Source organism: Panthera pardus, unplaced genomic scaffold (genome assembly GCF_024362965.1).
Source record: "Panthera pardus isolate Hobbes unplaced genomic scaffold, ASM2436296v1 HiC_scaffold_11, whole genome shotgun sequence".
Taxonomy (NCBI): domain Eukaryota; kingdom Metazoa; phylum Chordata; class Mammalia; order Carnivora; family Felidae; genus Panthera; species Panthera pardus.
In genome coordinates, this window is record NW_026526666.1 from 61,200,847 (window position 1) to 61,218,237 (window position 17,391).

The 17,391-nt window shown below is 48.4% G+C and overlaps 1 protein-coding gene across 3 annotated transcripts in view; it reads left to right on the forward strand.

The window, feature by feature from the left end:
- Nucleotides 1–16,467, forward strand: part of PLPP3 (phospholipid phosphatase 3) — an 86,621-nt gene extending 70,154 nt beyond the window's left edge. For 2 of the 3 annotated variants that reach the window (XM_019449157.2, XM_019449158.2), the window contains exons 5-6: nt 1,243–1,419; nt 14,535–16,467. In XM_019449157.2, coding sequence (XP_019304702.1) covers nt 1,243–1,419; nt 14,535–14,660 — 303 coding nt within the window. In that variant the 3' untranslated portion in view covers nt 14,661–16,467. The remainder of the gene's footprint in view (nt 1–1,242; nt 1,420–14,534) is intronic. The other variant, XM_019449161.2, reaches the window with a different exon arrangement.
- Nucleotides 16,468–17,391: the final 924 nt, after the last annotated feature.

A 17,391-nucleotide genomic window follows, 5' to 3' on the forward strand; every position in this document is an offset into this window, starting at 1 on the left:
GCCTTTTCCCCTTCATTTCCCAAGTTCCCACAGGAACCTGGGAAGTAGGTTGTGCCCAGAGGTTAGAACGGAAACTGCAGCCAGATAACTCCAAGGGACAATGCTCAGTTGACGTCATTTCTTTGCCTCGGCCAGAGGTGGTTTTTTTCTTTCTTCCATTTTTCTTCAGGTTACTCTTCTACTCCACCCAGCCCAGTATCTGTCAACCTCTGTGTGAAAGCTCCCTGGCATTGTCTGGTTGGTTTATGTGTTTCCTTTATATTCAAGCTCAAAAATCCATAGTTAGACTTAGACGCTTGGCCTTTGGTAGGGTTGCTTTGTTTTGAAGCAGAAGCATCCCCTTGTGACTATCTCGATAACCTGTCCTATCGATCCTGCGTTTTATTTCCAACACGATCCTAAGAGGCGAGTCATGTAGGGACTGTACAGCCATATCTCCAGGAATACACACAAATGCGTGAAATGAGTTGTCACGGGTTGCAGAAAAGAAAGCTTTCCTACCCTGGTTAGTATTCTTTAGTGAGTTTCAATCAAACTTCAAATCTTCAAAAGAAAATGATGAAAAGAAAGTAGTGAACTTAGGAGGTGTCCAGTGTGTGCCAGGCTGTGGATTCTTTTTTGTTTTTTTCTTTTTAAGTTTATTTATTTATTTTGAGAGAGATCTTTCTCTCATGTGTGCACATAAGTGGGGCAGGGACGGAAAGAGGGGGGGAGAGAGAAAATCCCAAGCGGTCTCTGCACCGCCAGCATCGAGCCCGACGCAGGGCTGGAACCCACAAACCGTGAGATCATGACCTGAACTGAAGTCAGACACTTAACCAATTGAGCCAGCCAGGCGCCCCCAGGCTGTGTATTCTAAGGCATTCCTTGCTGTCTCCATTTTAATTCTTGCTTTCTTGCTTCTTTCTTTCTTTCTTTTTCTTTCTTTCTTTCTTTCTCTTTCTTTCTTTCTCTTTCTTTCTTTCTTTCTTTCTCTCTCTCTCTTTCTTTTCTTTTCTTTTCTTTTCTTTTCTTTTCTTTTCTTTTCTTTTCTTTTCTTTTCTTTTCTTTTCTTTTCTTTCTTCCATATGGGAGCTGAGGCTCAAGGCTTAAATAACTGGCTTGAGGTCATATCCAAGCTGAATGCTTTTTGCAAAACATGCCACCTGAGGTCCAGATGGGTCCATTTAATGGAAGTGTAGTGTGTGTCCTCGTGGTGTTCTAATGCACTGAGCTTCTGTTCATTTTCTCTCCTCTGTCCAGCTCTACCTTCAGGCCCGCTTCACTTGGCGAGGGGCCCGCCTGCTCCGGCCCCTCCTGCAGTTCACCCTGATCATGATGGCCTTTTACACAGGACTGTCGCGTGTGTCCGACCACAAGCACCATCCCAGCGATGTGCTTGCAGGATTTGCTCAAGGAGCCCTGGTGGCCTGCTGCATAGTGAGTAGCATCGTATTCTTACTATACACGCAGAGCCCCACACCGCCTGCTTGTTAAATGTTTCCAGCTCAGTGACCAAAGCTAGGGAGCTCTCAATCCTTTTTTCTGCTTGGTGTATAAAGAGTCACCCCGCCCCAGGACCCCTTCAGTAAAAGGAAAGTCATTTCTGTTTCCTTCCAGCCTGTGAGTTTTCATTCAGCAGAGTCTGTGAGTCCTCAGGTTTGGGCTCATAGAACGTTGCAGCCGGAGATCTTTGATATTGGGCACCTTGCTCACTTTATTGATGAGAACATTTAGGGTTTGAAAGGGGAAGAAACTTGCCCCAGGTCACATGTCAGGTGACCAGGAGAGTCTGGGTCTCTGACTCAGTGCTCACGTGCTGCTTTGGTGGACACTTAAAATTGAGTTGAATTCAGAATCTTGGGAAACTTCCACCCTTCCCAGTGTGACCTTTAGGGTGACTTGGTCAGACCCTAAACGTGGTGTCGGCTAGACAAGAGGGGGTTGGTCAAGGCTGAGCCTTACCTTGGTTAGCTAAAGGGCCTTGTACATCAAGAGAAGGCCTTGTACCTAGAGAATGGCCTCGGGATGGGCCAGGTTCTCATTTGCCCCAGGCGACTGGGTTATACCCTTTTCCCATATTTCATCCCTGACTCTGTGAATGTGCATAAGGCATCCCAGCTCTCTGAGCTTCTGTCCCCTCAAGAATCTCTGCTTTTCTTGCCTGCTAAAAGTTTTGAGGGGTTTATTCAGCACACATGGTGGAGCTCCTGCTCTGATACCGTGCCTTCCTGGGCCCCACCCTGGGGAGCTCACACCAGGCCAGCGAGAATCTCAGAGCACAGTCATGGCTGGATGTTTAGGCACCACACATGCGGGTTGTGTTGTTCGTATTATCCTTGCCCACTCGCAGTAAGACTCATGAACAATAGAGATCTGGACGAGCCCTTGGCCTTTCTTCATTTCTAAACCTGGCTGCTGCCTCGAGTCTCCCTTTGATCACCTCTCCCACTCACTCCTGTGATGGCATTTGTCACCCTGTGCTGCCATTGCAGATGTGTGTATCCCTTTAGACTGTAAATTTCCCCGGGGACAGGGACCATAGATGACACACTGTTCTCCCCGTCTCCCCAGTGCCTCTCAGGGAGTCTGGCTCAGAGTAGATAAATCTTTAATCCACAGAAAGCTTGAGTCAATGGGTGGCTCTCCTCTTCCTTGAGAACACTACAAGAGACATTGTGTTGGAGGCAGAGGGATGAATAAGGCCCGGGCCTTGCTTCCAAGGAAATCCCAGTCTACTCACTCCCACTGCCTGGCCAGCACAGGGGTTAGAACACAGCACGGGGCTGTCATGGAGATACAGACAGGGTGCTTCGGCTGCAGGCGAGGGCCGGGTGCAGGGGGAAGGAAGTGGGCAGGGAGTAGTGGCGATCGAGTGGGCACCACGTAGAAAGTCGTGTCTGAGCTGCTTGTCAGTTTTGGCAGGAGAATCCTGGCCTAAGGACTTGCCTCTTTTGACGGCTTTGTTCATCACTTTCTTTCTCCCTTTTTTTTTTTTTTTTTTCAGTCAAGGTCAGAAGGGAGAGAAATTGGGGGAGCAAACCGTTAAATGAGAGCATCGGTCACCAGCCAGCTCAGTCTCTGATGCTTTAATGTGAAGTGACAGCAGGGGACGGGTGTTTGCTCGAGAGGGTAACCCTTTGCCGACTGTGGCCTTCTGAGCCGTGCTCTTGGCAGGCGCCTGGCCCACCGGCCTGCTGCTGTGTTTTCTTCCGCGTGCTGCTGTCCTAGTTAGGGTCTCCTGCACCCCCAGTTTAAAAAGGTGCAGAGATGCTTTGTAGCCTGCCTCTTTCATATCCCATAGCACTCTCCATGCACAATGAGACAGTATCTGGGAGGACCGGGGTTTATTTTCAACAAGGGAAATGAGAGGTCTGACTTTTGTCCTGTTTGACTCTGGCTGACTGTAGCTGAGGAGAGGAAGTTGGTACGAGCATTTACTAAGCCCCTACTCTGTGCTGGCACCATTCCAGATCCTTTACCCATGGTCGATGGCTGCTCTCAGGTGCTCCCTGACTTGAAAGCTTTGCCCTCTGCACTTGGCAAGGAAGGATGGTCACTGGGGCCTCAGGCCAACCAGAGTTAACCTGAGGCGGAACAGCACAGACCACACAGATTTATTTTCTGGCAGTTCTCGAGTTTGGAATTACAAAATAGGTCTCACTGGGCTAAGATCAAGGTGTTGGCGGGCTGCGTTCCTTCTGGAAGCTGCCTGCGTTCTTTAGCCCATGGCCCCTTCCTCCCTCTCCAGGTCTTTCTTTCCTTCTCTCTGGCCTCTGCTTCTGTCACTACATCTCCCCCTGTGATTCTGACTCTCTTGCCTCCCTCTTAGGAGGGCTCGGGAGATTCCATGGAGTCCGCCCGGTGATCCAGGGAAATCTCCCCATCTCCGGGTCTTCAACTTCATCCCATCTGCAAAGTCCGTTTGGCCATGGAGGGTAACATATTAGCAGGTTGTAGGGATTAGGACACAGGCATCTTTGGGGCACCGTTGTTTAGTCTACCACACGTTTCCCGCCATCTTCCTCGAAGACAGAATTGTCTAACTTTCTCCTCCTGTTCCCGTGGCCCTTTTCATGGTTTTCCTGCTGTGGCCTTCAGCCTGGCTTTGTTGAAGTTGCCTGCTCAAATGTCTGCCTCCCGGACCAGGCTGCCAGTGCCTTAGCAGAATCCTGTGGCTTCACCTTCCAGCTCTTTGTCATCCTCAGGCCTTATACAGTGGCTGGCACAAGGGGTGCTTGATTAGCCTTGGTTAAAGAGGGCATGTGATGAGTGAACTTGTAACCTCAGGCGAGACACTTCCCCTCTGAGCCTAGTTTTCTCATCCTGTGAATGGACCTTGGAGGCGTGATAGCTCCGGGACGTTCTCCCACAGAGATTGAGAGGCACGGCCGACTTTGTAGTGAGTAAACTACCTGCCTTCGCAGATGGAACCGTCTTCCTGCAGTGCCCACGAAGATGGCCTCTTTTGGGGGACTGGGACTTGTTTTTAAGTCCCAGTGGGTGCCTTGCATCACCCTAGAACGTTGACTGAGTCACTGCAGAGCCTTGGGCAACAGGCCGTGACAGCTTAGCACTTTTACTCAGGTCTTCTGAGAGTAAGTCCTGCACAGCAAGCACATGTGTCTAGACAGAAACCACGTGTCAAGCAAGAGCAGATCCGATTTCCTACCCCACTGCTCGCTAGTTGAACCTTTCCAGAGAGGGAAGCTGATGGCACTCACCACAAACAGAAAATCTATGTGGCATCACGGACTGAACACGAAGACACGGGCACACGGGGTCAGATAGGCCTGCGCACTGATGTATGTCTTTACACGTGTGGCTGGAGGTAGAGAGACCCAGAGGCGCATGGACAGACCCAGCAGTACCCAGACACGTAGACATCCATCCTTTTTCCGATCAGAACCACAGAAACACACAGTCAGGCAAGCCAATGCAAACACAGCCACATACTGACCTTCGCAGTGCCCCTCCTGCCTACACACACACACACAGTCAGCCCTACCAAGATATGAGCCCTACAGCTGGACTCACCCCCTAGAGTAACCCAGGGACTCCGACGAAGCGACAAACATCAGTTCATTTCCTGTCTGGTGACAACTTGCCTATCTGGTCACCTCTTCCCTGACCCTCTAGCAGATGGCAAACGATGGGGCCCTGGGAGGGGTCAGGGCAGGGCCAGGCCGCCATTGCTGTGGGTGCAGCAGAGGAAGCAGCTGTTTTTGAATGTCATAAACACACAGCAGAGTCTTTCCTGGTTTTCCTCTTCCCCGGGGGTGTAGCTCAGCTAGCAGTCGCTCTTTTGTGTGCTGCTGTCTTCCTCCAGGATGTAGGGAAGGGAGAGGGCGTTCTTTGTCTCTGCCCCAGTGCGGTGACCTTGGGAGAAGAGACCAGCAAGAACACAAGTGTTAAGAACTTGGTGATGATACCCCCTTGAGAGGAAATGGATGCAGAGAGGGTGTGGCACACCCAAGGACACACAGTGGCAGAGTTGGGACCAGATCCTGGCTCACAGTTCTCTCTCACAGGACTAAAACCATGAACTCTAAACATGCTTGGTCTATGCCATGAATTTGTGAGATCTCTTCCTTCTCTAATGGAAGATTCCCGTCTATTCCCATTGGATTGATCGCACTGTTGTCTGGGCACAGGAATATGGATGAAATGACCTTGCAAGTCTTTTCTGGCCATTCAGAAGTCTAGCTCTTTGCCCAGTAGGCCCTGGGGCTGACCTTGCCTCCTCAGGGCCCCCGCTCTGAGGAGGGTAGGGGTGTCAGGACCGTGATGTGGGAAAGAGAAGGGAGCAAGGTCTGGAGACAAACTGTGGCCCCAACAGATGATGACTGGATCCTCCACCATCTTCAGTGTCCTTCGAAAATCTCGTTTCTCATTCCACTGCTGAGATGAATGAGTGATGAGTCAGAGACTCCAAAGGGAATCCCACTAGCCACCTGCTAATTAGGCATATGGATATGTCACTTCTTCTCAGCCACCTTTCCCCATAGTGGGGTGTGGGGATGATAATAACATCCCACTCTCTTTGGATTGTGGAATCAATGAATAAAAGATGCCTGTGCTTGCCACATGCAACACATCAATTGAATGTGTATCGTGGAGGAAGTACTATACTTTGTTTTAAAGATTTGGAGCTAAAAAGAGTTGGCCCTTGAAGAGTTTTAATGCAGGAGCTTCCCCAGACTTGACCACGATCCGTAATAATAAATTCATTTTCCAGGGTGCCTGCGTGGCTTGCTTGGTTAGGCTTCTGACCCTGGATTTCGGCTCAGGTCATGATCTCATGGTTCTTGAGATAGAGCCCTCATTGGACTCTGTGCAAGAAGCACTGAGTCTGCTTGGAATATTCTTTCTCATTCTCTCTCTCTCTCAATAAATAAATAAACTGTAAAAGAAGTATGTTTTCCATTATAACCCAATAGAAGCACTCACACATAACTGGAAAATTTCCCAAAATAAGACTTACCCTTACTGTGTGTGATACAGTCTAATATTTTTCATTCAACCTTTAAAAATGTTGGTAGTGTATCCAAAAAAAAAACAAATGCTGGTAGTGACCACCCAGTAAATGGATTTTGTAACTTTCTCAGGACTTGTGACATGAGGTTTGAAAAACACTGATGTAGTGGGGACAATGGGGGGCACAAGAGAGGGGATAGTTCATTCTGAGGGTGTTGGAAGGCTAGAAAGAATTCCTAGAGGAGATGGAACCTTGATGAGTGGACATTTTTTTATGAGCTATGAAAGAGAAGGAAAGGCATTTCATGAAGAAAGAATGTTGCAGAGACATGGGGATGGGTGAGAACAATGGGAACACAGTGTGTCTTCTGATCCTTGAAGGCTTCAAAATGTAGGACTTCTGGAAGCAGGGCCCCTGCTTTTCCCAGCCTCTGTCATCCTTGAGCATCATGTTCCGGAAGCCCAGATCTTGCTAGATGTAGCTCCCCACTAGCTGAGCTGTTGGTGCTGTGCCGCCACCCCCCCCCCCCCCCCCGCCCGCCTTCCCAGAAACCCTCCTTTGCCATAGCCTAGAAGCGCCTTCTTGGAAGGGTCCTAGGCAGGCACAGATCCCTGTTCTCCTCCAGAATTGCCCCCAACTCTCCTCCGCTGTTCCAAACACACCTTGTTTTTGTGAGACTAACTTCATCTATGACCCTCAGTAGCAGTGATGGTCATGAATGATGATAACTGAGGTAGGATTTGAGTACCCCTACATCAGTAGGAGGTGTTTTCACGAGAATTCTCCCACTGAAGCCTGACAGCTATGGGAAGGTGAATTTTTAAATAATGCTTGCACACACATACAGAGACCATCTATCATCTGAAGTTATAAACCTCTTCATTTGGTATAAATTCAAATCCCAACAAGAGTGTGACTTAGTCTGAGGTCACACACAGCAGGAGCAATTTTGGTACCAGATCCTGCTGCCTGATGCAAGTCTTTTCTGTGACCGTTTCCACCCCATCAAGTTCCTCTCAGATATACCAGGAAACCATTCAGATGAGATGCTGGCAAGTCCCCAGTGCCAAAAGCCACTGGAAGTCCTTTTCTGAGGTCAAAAAGTGATGATTGCAACTGGGTAGCTCTCATTTAGTCAAAAGACAGGGCTGCCAAAGATGGCTTTTCTTTAGACAGCCCTTATTATACTTGGGGCACGAGGGTGAGCCGGGTCCCAAGGCTTTCTCCTGCAAAGAAAATGATTCCTTAATCCAGGAGATTGTTTATTATGGTAGAGCAGGATGCCAAAAGGAAATCCTGAGGCCAAGGCATGGGGATGTCTACGAAAAGGAACAGCACAGGGGTGCCTGGCTGGCTCAGTGGGTGGAGTGTGAGACTCTTGATCTCGGGGTTGTAGGTTCGAGCCCTGTGCTGGGCGTGGAGATTACTTGAAAAGAAAATGTTAAAAAGAAAAAGACCAGCTCATGGACTGTATCCTCCCGTGGGGGTGGAGTAGAATTTGTTGAGGGCCACAGCTGGGCTCTGAGTCCTTCATGCATTTGAGTAGCTCACAGTCTAAAGTGGAAACGTGGCATAGCATTACTCCTTAAAGCCTGTGCCCAGTGCTAAGACGGAAGGTCATTACAAGTTGAGTGTGGGTAGGGGTGCCTGGGTGGCTGAGTTGGTTGAGTGTCCAACTCTTGGTTTGGGCTCAGGTCGTGATCTCAACGTTCATGAGATCGAGCCCCGCGTCAGGCTCTCCACTGACAGCATGAAGCCTCCTTGGGAGTCCCCCTCTCAGCCCCTTCCTCTGCTCACACTGTCTCTCTCAAGATAAATAGATAAATAAACTTAAAAAACGTTGAGTGTGGATAGCAAAGAGAAAATACAGGCAGCTCCGGGCAGGTATCCCGAAACCCAGTGTACAGATACAGGAGCTGCTTTCAAAGCAATTACAAGATGTGTAAGACCTTCAGCCATTAAATTGGCAGATCTAGCATTTGAGCCCATTCATAGGGTGCCCATTGGCGGTTCTCCTAACTTTAGTCTGCATAACAGACTAAAATAGGGTTTGTTAAAACCCTACACTTCCCGTAGGCCAGGGTGGGCCTAGGAATCTGCTTTTTCAAGAGGCAGCCAGCTGATTCTGAAACAGATGATCTGAGGATTACATTTGGAGAAATACCAGAATAGACAACCCTCCGTGTTCTTCTGGTTGTTAAGGTTCTAACATTCTTCTCCTTTAATATTTAGCTGCTCTGGGCTGGCATCTAAGCTCAACAGGGGCTTATAAAAATCCTTGATGTATGAGGAGGTGATTCCTATTTTCAGGGAGCTAACTTCCACATTCTCAGGAATTGAAACACTCAAGGACTCCAGAAACATTTAAAGAACACGTTTGTTGTCACAACCGAGGCTAGATTAACGAAGTGACCCTCAGAAGTTGCCGACGTGGCCATTCGCAGGCAAGTGGGAGTGGAAACCTTGCTACCGACCGGCCTTCTTGTTTCTGGCCGGCTTGGTCCTTGCTGAGCTCCAGCCAGGCCGTACCCCAGAAGGGCCTCTCTGCTCCGGGGGGCTGGCATCTCTGGGGCCAGTGAGTGCTGACAGCAAGACATCAGAGGCATCTTCCTTCTTGATTGTGCTGACTCATTCCCCAAAATAGCCTCGGAAATTATAGGACTTGGAGATCAGATTCTATCTGTCCTGTGGAAAACTCCTACCTGCGTATGATCTTCCTGTCTGGCTCGACTTTTACCTTTTGGCTTATTTATATTCTTCATCATCCGTCTTCCCTGCAACCCCCCCTCCTTTTCCTTTCTTCTAGTTCCTTCTCTTGTTTCTTGTCTTCCCACACAAGGGGCGGGGAAGGAGAAGTGACCGCACAAGGGGCGGGGAAGGAGAAGTGACGTTGTGTAGGTAGGCACTGGACGCATGAGCCAGTGGCCATGGCTCCCATTTATTAACATTTATTTATTTATTTATTTATTTATTTATTTATTTATTTATGGTTTATTAACCACGCTGTCAACACTTGTGCCTTCTGTTACGTCACATCCTTAGAGTGACCCTCCGAGGTGGGTACTGTGTCCCTCATTTGGGTATTTTACCGAAAATGGCAGAGGCTGGATTTGAAGACAAGTCTGTCTTGCCCTTGTGGGCAAAGCTCGTTGCCAGTGCTGCATGTGCTGGACGGGGAGGGGGAGGTGATGACACAGTGGTGCGCTGGGGATGGTGGCTCCCTGTACGCTTCTTACCTCCTCTTTGTAACGAATGGGATTCCTCAGCCTGGACTTGCCTCGTTTGTGTGGAGTCTTGCTCTTGGTCGAAGGACTCCACTCTCCTGAGGGCTTGGGTACGTCAGGGCATCTTGCACACTCGGGTCCCAGAATGGCCTGGCCATTCTAACTCAGAAGAAGGCCACACCTGCTTCCCCAAGGTGCTGTCAGAGGGACCCCAAATGTTAGAAGGCAGATGAAAGCGGAGCTAGAATTTTTTTCCCCTGGCGTGGTTACCCCCGCCGCAAGAGTTTGGGGGGGAACAAGAGCAAAGATTTCTAGAGTGAGACGCGCAACTAGGAAGGAAAGCATCGCCTTTTTCCTGCACGCGTATCCACCTCCACACGTCCACACCAACCCCCGTCAATTCTTATCAACTGCAGTCTGCTCTCCACATTCCAGAAGCTCATCTCTTCTGCGTCTTCACGGCTTGGTTGTAGCGCGGGACCCGTCTTCTGGACTCTGCAGGTCCTGACTTGGTGCCCTTGCCTTCAGGTTCTCCATTCCTTTTCTGACTCCTTCTGCATCTTTAGGTAACAGCCTTCTCAACAGGCTGCTTCTCTGCTACAGCCTTGACCAGTGGCTCCTGAAGCCAAGAGGATGAGGTCCGAGTTCCTTAACGTGTCCTAGGAGCCTTCTCAGGATCTGGCTGTCTCCTCTGCAGCCTTATTGACCGCGTGGCCGTAGCCATGCTGAGTTTCCTGCAGCTCCTGAACGTGCTGTTCTCTCTCACTCCCGTGCCTTTGCACGCACTGCTCCTCTGCCTAGAACAACATTCCTGGCGTTCGCCACCTGGCTAACTCCTATTGAGCTAAGCTCAAATATACCTCCTTTGGGGGAAGCCTTCTTTATAAAGCCCCCCACCCTCCCCTTCAGTGTGGGTTCCATGATTCTTCAACCCCCCTGGCTTCCCTCTATCATGATCTTTAAAACACTGTATAGTAACTATCTGTTTGCTTGGATCTCTCCCCCCCATTGCCCTGTGAGCTTGGGAGGGCAAAGGGCTCTTAGGTATATTTATCTTTATAATCTCAGGGCTTGGCACAGAGCAGATGTTCAATACGCGTTACTGGTTGCATTTTTCTTTTTTTTTTTTTTTTTTTTTTTTTTTTTTTTTTTTCCAACATTTTTTATTTATTTTTGGGACAGAGAGAGACAGAGCATGAACGGGGGAGGGGCAGAGAGAGAGGGAGACACAGAATCGGAAACAGGCTCCATGCTCCGAGCCATCAGCCCAGAGCCTGACGCGGGGCTCGAACTCACAGACCGCGAGATCGTGACCTGGCTGAAGTCGGACGCTTAACCGACTGCGCCACCCAGGCGCCCCACTGGTTGCATTTTTCAAAAAAAGCACTTTATAAAATTCAAAGAATCGGAGAGATGGAATTGAAAGCAAATGCTCAGGGCAGTTTAAACAAGAGCTTTTCTTGGTGCTTAGGGTATAGATTTCCGGCTCGCTGACACTGTGTTTATTATCTAATGTTGCTCTCTTCTCACAGCAGAGATCTGTGGAAGTAGGGCTGTGGGCTGGGAGTGGTTCCCTGGACATAAGATAGCTACCTAATTTGTATAGACCCTTCCCAGTCTGGGCCTCTGGGTTTTCTTTTTGGGCGGAGAGCACCTTCTGCAGGAAATGGAACTGCTCGGGGCAAGGTTTTCACTTCTGCTAGTCCTTTTTGTGCTCTGCTGTTCAAGCGTTGGGAAGACTGAGCCCTGTTTGAGTCTTGACAGGATCGAGTTTCATGATCCCAAAAAAGTGTTTGTGTAAGCTCAAGCCACGCTGAAAGCGAAATGCAGCTTTTAAAGGGGGTTCTGCTGGACCTGACTCAACTTTTCATCTTGCCGCCTGGCCACGTACATGCAGTGTGCGAGCGTGTGGTTCCCCAGAAGGTTGGGGGATTTGCATGTGCCGATAAGACCCAAGGCCAGCGTGCTTGCTTCCAGTACAGAGGAGTTTAGAAATTCAACTGGGTGTTGTATGGAAACCAGTTTGACAATAAATTTCATATTAAAAAAAAAAAAAGAAATTCAACAAGAATTTTTTTTAGGTTTATTTATTTATTTTGAGAGAGAGAGAGAAAGAGAGTGAGCAGGGGAGGAGGAGAGAGGGAGAGGGAGAGGGAGAGAAGCAGGATCCCAAGCAGGCTCTGTGCCATTAGCACAGAGCCCAACATGGGGTCTCAAGCTCACGAGCCACGAGATCATGACCTGAGCCGAAGTCGGACGATTAACCGACTGAGCCACCCAGGCGGCCTCTACATTCTTGCCTTTAACGTCCATATTATCCCTGTCTCGCAGCTGGGAAACGGAAACCCTAATATGCGGTAGATAATGAGCTCAGAAAATTAAACTGGGAAATAAGCCAGTAGATTAAGGTGGTGTCAGATTCTCGGAGGGAAGATGTTTATTGGGGGCTGGGGGTTCATCCCCTTGCTATGTTTGCCTTCAGCAGGTGGGCTGAAGCTGGGAGAAAGATCTCTAAGAGATGGGAGCAGTGAGAGCCCTCATTTGGTGCCACCGGCAGCTGGGCAGGAAGAAGTGCAGTTGAGAGTCCGCCTCGGAGGGCTAGATTGAAGCCTTCTTCCAAAACCAAGTAAAGGAGGAAGCCGAGGGTAGTTTCCAGGTGGAGATGGGGATATTGGCTCTGCACCTGTCAGAGAAGAGTTGAAAAGTGTAATTATTTCCACATTTAACTTCAGTCACGGTCGTTAGTGCTTTCTTATACGGGAAGCACTTGCAAGCTCCTTCTGTGACCACATGTAAAGGATTCCCAGCCAGGGGGCCTCGAACCTCCTGGCAGGGTTGGGTACACATCTTTCCTTTCCTGGTTCTCGGGTTTGGCCCGGACTAGGAGCCAGGAGTTCTCACTGTTCACACCTCCTTGGAAAAGAAAGGGACAGAAGGTTTAATTTTTTTTTTCTTTGCAAAATGGTACATTCTATAGCGCCGGGGCTGTAAATGTTATTAAAATGTTAACATTTCTTCGCAACATTTCACTTTCTGATAGTAGCACAGAAACATCCCAGCCATCTTTTCTTATTTATTACTTTTTTACAAACAAATAATAATTAAACCTTTGAGTAGGCGATGTATAGAATGGGTACAAAATTCAAAAGATGTCAGGGTTGGGGCGCCTGAGTGGCTCAGTCGGTTAAGCGTCCGACTTCAGCTCAGGTCATGATCTCACAGTTCGTTGAGTTCGAGCCCCGAGTCGGGCTCTGTGCTGACAGCTCAGAGCCTGGAGCCCGCTTCAGATTCTGTGTCTCCCTCTGTCTGCCCCTCCGCTGCTTGCACTCTGTCTCTCACATTGTCTCAAAAGTAAATAAACATTAAAAAAAAAAAAAATTCTTTTTTTTTTTTTTTTTTTTTTAAAGTTGTCAGGGTTTTGTAGCAGCTGATAAGTCTCTATTTCCTGTTCCTCTTCTGGTCCCTTGATCTCCTGAGTAACCAGCACCACCAGTTTCTGGCTGTGCTTTCTGTGGCACTTGGTTGATGCTCTGACTATAGAAAGGACATCATGGAAGTTGGTTCGATAGGTGATCCAAGGGGTGATCAATGGACCCTTGATGCATGATCCACGGATCAGGGTATCGAGCCCCACATCTGGCTCCGCACTGAGCATGCTTGCTTGGGATTCTCTCTCTCTCCCTCTGCCCCTCTCCCCAGCTCATACTCTCTCTCTCAAAAAAATTTGAAAAGTAACTTTTTAGCCTCTACTGTGTCCAGAACGAAGTCACAGTGCCATCATTGTTAGTGAGCGCATGACCTGTGGCAGGACAAGGACTTTCCAATCCAGAAAGTTGGCTAGGCATAGGGAATTTGGAGGTGCTCTAGTCTCCATTTCAAAAATCTGCCCTGTGTTTCCTATTAAATGACATGACTGATAGCCGCCTCTTATGGTTACGCAATACAAACTCCTATTGCTGAATGGCTCAAGTGGATGTCTGTGTATTTATTTTGCCATGTAATACAAAGCATAAATTTTTCTTACTCCACTAACTCATCAGGCTCTTGAATCTGTCCTCGTAAGCTAATTGGGACAGGAGCTATGCCTCAGCCATCCCCGTACCTTTGCAAGTTGGGTGTCTGTAAATGTTCCTCAGTGATTGTTAAGACCCGGTGGGGTCTTGTGCTCACAAATGGGATGGACTGTGGGAAGGAGCGATAGGAGATTGCATTGACCTCTCCTCCGGGTTAGCTGCTGACTCCCTCAGCCACAAAACCCTGGCTTCTGCACCCCCATCAAATTGTTGAGATCCGGACTTTCAGGAAAACGTGGTCACAACGGCTTCCTTCTCCACTCCTGCTGATAGGAATTCATGTTGGCTGATCTCTTGTGGTTACACCCTAGATTTCTTTGTGAGGAAAGGGAAAGTATCGTAGATTAATGAGCATGACTAATTATGACTTGCTTCCTTATGTAGGAATGTATTTTTCACTGCTGTTCATTTTCCTTGAGAAATAGGGAAGTAGCATTTTTGGTAGGAAGCACTGGACTGAGAGTCCAGAGAACAGAATTCTACTCCCCCCATGGCTGTGCATCCTGGGACATGTCACTGTCCTTCTCTGGGCTTCAGTTTCCCTACCTGTATAACACAACTTGGTGTGTGTGTGTGTGTATATATATATATATATATATATATATATATATATATATATATATATATATATAAAATCTCCGTAGGATCCTTCCCTAGTCAAAGATCTATGGTTTGGGGGTCCCTTTTTCCCAAAGTCTGTGCTTCTATGACCTTCCCTTTGCCTGTCCCCAGGCCCCAGGTGTCAGTTATTAATTTCGATGTCTGATTTTGTGCTTCTAGGTTTTCTTTGTGTCCGACCTCTTCAAGACTAAGACGACACTCTCCCTGCCTCCCCCTGCTCTCCGGAAGGAAATCCTTTCGCCTGTGGACATTATTGACAGGAACAATCACCACAACATGGTGTAGGTGCTGCCCACCTCCTGAGCTGTTTTATAAAATGACTGCTGACAGCAAGCTCTTGCTGCTCTCCAATCTCATCAGACAGTAGAATGTAGGGAAAAACTTTTTGCCCAACTGATTTTAAAAAGGAAAAAAAAAAAGTCTTATTTTGTGGCCTTCCAAAATAGGTAGCATTCACCTATGTGGAAACAACAGCAAACTAACACCAAGTGCCGAAATCCTGGATGTGCAATTGGTCTAAGTGTTCATGTTCTAGTGAACACGGGCTTGTTCTGGAACAGACACTAAAATGATTTGAGTAGGGTCTGCCAGTCACGCTTGTGACCCGAGGAACCCCAGGCCTGTGAGAAAAGATCAAATTCACATTGTAGCACACAATGCTAGAAGTAGCACTGAATCAAGAAAACAGCGATTGGGCGGGCTCCTGTCTCGTGTCTCTCTGTCCACACCACTCTGATCTGTGCTGTGACTTTGGTTCAGGAAGGTTGGTTTTGTTTTGTTCAATATAAGGGCAGAGCAGGTGTGCTAAGTCAGGCCACGCGATCCCGAATCTGGATTCCCAGTCCTGAGGCCTTTCTCCCTCCCTCCCCCGGCCCCCAGGCCAGCAGCCACAGCCCCTCACTTTAGCGATTAGGAGACTCTTTGTGGATGAGTGAGTTTCACAAATAGCACAATTTCAAAAGCGATAGAGGGTGCTGGCCCTCCTTTGTCTTCTCTGGCCGCATCATTGTGTGATGCGGGACGTCAGCAGCGGGATGCCCCTGTTGTGTTCACCAGTCACTCGGCACCTTCACACTCTTGGTAACAGTTAGCTTCGGTCACTGCTTTCTCCCCGGAAGTCCTTGCTGTGTGCCCCCCGGGGTCTCCCGGGAGGGTCCCGACCCCAGCAAAGGCGTGCTCTGCCGTCGGCTGACGGGAAGCAGCCTTACGTACAAGAGACGTGGGAACGAATGGGCAAGAATGAAAAACTCACCAACCTTTTGGCTACTCAGAGTCAGAATGAGCCAGAGCAGCAGATGGTCTCGTGCCTGAGAGGCGGCCCTTCCAGATCTCGGAGCGGACGAGCGTCTCTGCGGGGGCTGCTCTTGCGAAGCTGTGTAAAGCACTATTGTCTTGGGGTTGATCTCTAGGGCAGTTCTTGGTAGGTTCTGCTGGGCAGAACACATGGGTTAAATCTCCGTAGAGTTTTTCCTCATCCTCTCTCCATAAGTGTCCTTCCAAGCAAGGTCCCACGCGGGGCAGTAGACAGGGATCCTTTCTACTGAACCTTCGAGGAAAGGAGGAAGGAAGAAATGCTTTCAGATCGCGGGTGCAAACCTTTCAAAGGGCTAAATGTAACCACATGGATCAAGCACATGTACATCCTTACTCCAGAAGCCGTCCTTTTCATTTCCACTTCTAGCAAGCTATGATTTTTATATATAAATATTATATAAATAATGTATAAAACATTAAAAGTTAACTATGTAAGATATTATTTCTGAAACAATTTTAGCTACATCCACTATGATTTATAAACTGTCTCGACCTGTGTTATTTACATTAGCTGCTTAAAAAAAGCATGGAGTTAATTTTTTTTTTTTTAATATCAACTAAAATATCGTAGTTCTGTGGTAGACATTGTTTTACAACGAAAGAAATAACTAGAGAAAACTGTATAAAAACATTAAAGTGTCAGTATTTTTGTAAGGTTCCATTTTGTAAAGAGAATAATATTCAAAGACTTTTGTAGAATACAAAGTGAAAACTTGTATCTGCGAAACTACACTTGTATTAAATGTGCTTTTTAAATAAAAGCTCATAACCCAACTAAGGAAGGGGCTGGAATCCTGAAATGTGTGAGGGGTGTTTGTCTCGGGTGTGTGGCAGGAGGGAGGGGGCTCGCAGGCCATCTGAGCTCTTTCAGTGGGCTGGCTTCACCTCGGGGCACCACTTCCTGATCCTTCCAGGGGGAAATACGGTGGCCGTAGCTGCCTCAGCTGCTCTTTCATCTCTGAAAGCCTGTTTGCCCAGCCAGACTCTGGCTCTGCTCTGTCTCAGGCTCTAAAGAGCTTCTGTATTCTAAACGGGTTTGTCAAGGAGGGAGGAGCTAGTGGGTCCCCCAAAGGCAGATAAGAAGCAGGGCTCCTGATAAGGTGTGCTTGGGGAGCTCCCAAGGGAGCTCTTTACGTATCAAAAGAAGGAGGGTGGAGGGTGCTCCCCAGAGAATGGCACTTGGCCCTTGCTTTCTCTCCCGGTGTCTCCCCAGCCTGGAAGAAGAGGGGGAGCTGGACATGTCACACCCGTTGAGCACCTGTGTGCCAGGCACGTCTGCCTGTTTGTCACTGCTGATCCTTCTGGCAGTTCTTACTTTGAGACCTGAGGAATGCGAAGGAGCCCAAAGATGGAACGACCTGTCTGAGATCCTGGAAGAGTAAATTGCCGGCCAAGACTTGTGTCCGTTGCCTATTGCTGCTATAACAAGTTACCAGTAACACAGTAGCTTAAAACGGCACAGATTTACTATCTGATAGTTTTGGAGGCTCTGGGGAAGAAGCTGTTTCCTGGTCTTTTCCAGCTTCTAGAGGCCATCTGCATCCCTTGGTTTGTGGCCCTCTTTCTCCATCTGCAAAGCCAGCAGTACTGGACCAGGTCCTTTCCATTCTGTGGTCTCTGGGTCTCTACTTCTGCCACGTCTTCCACATTTAGGGCCCTGCTGATTAGATGGACCCACCTCTCTTATCCAGGATACTCTACC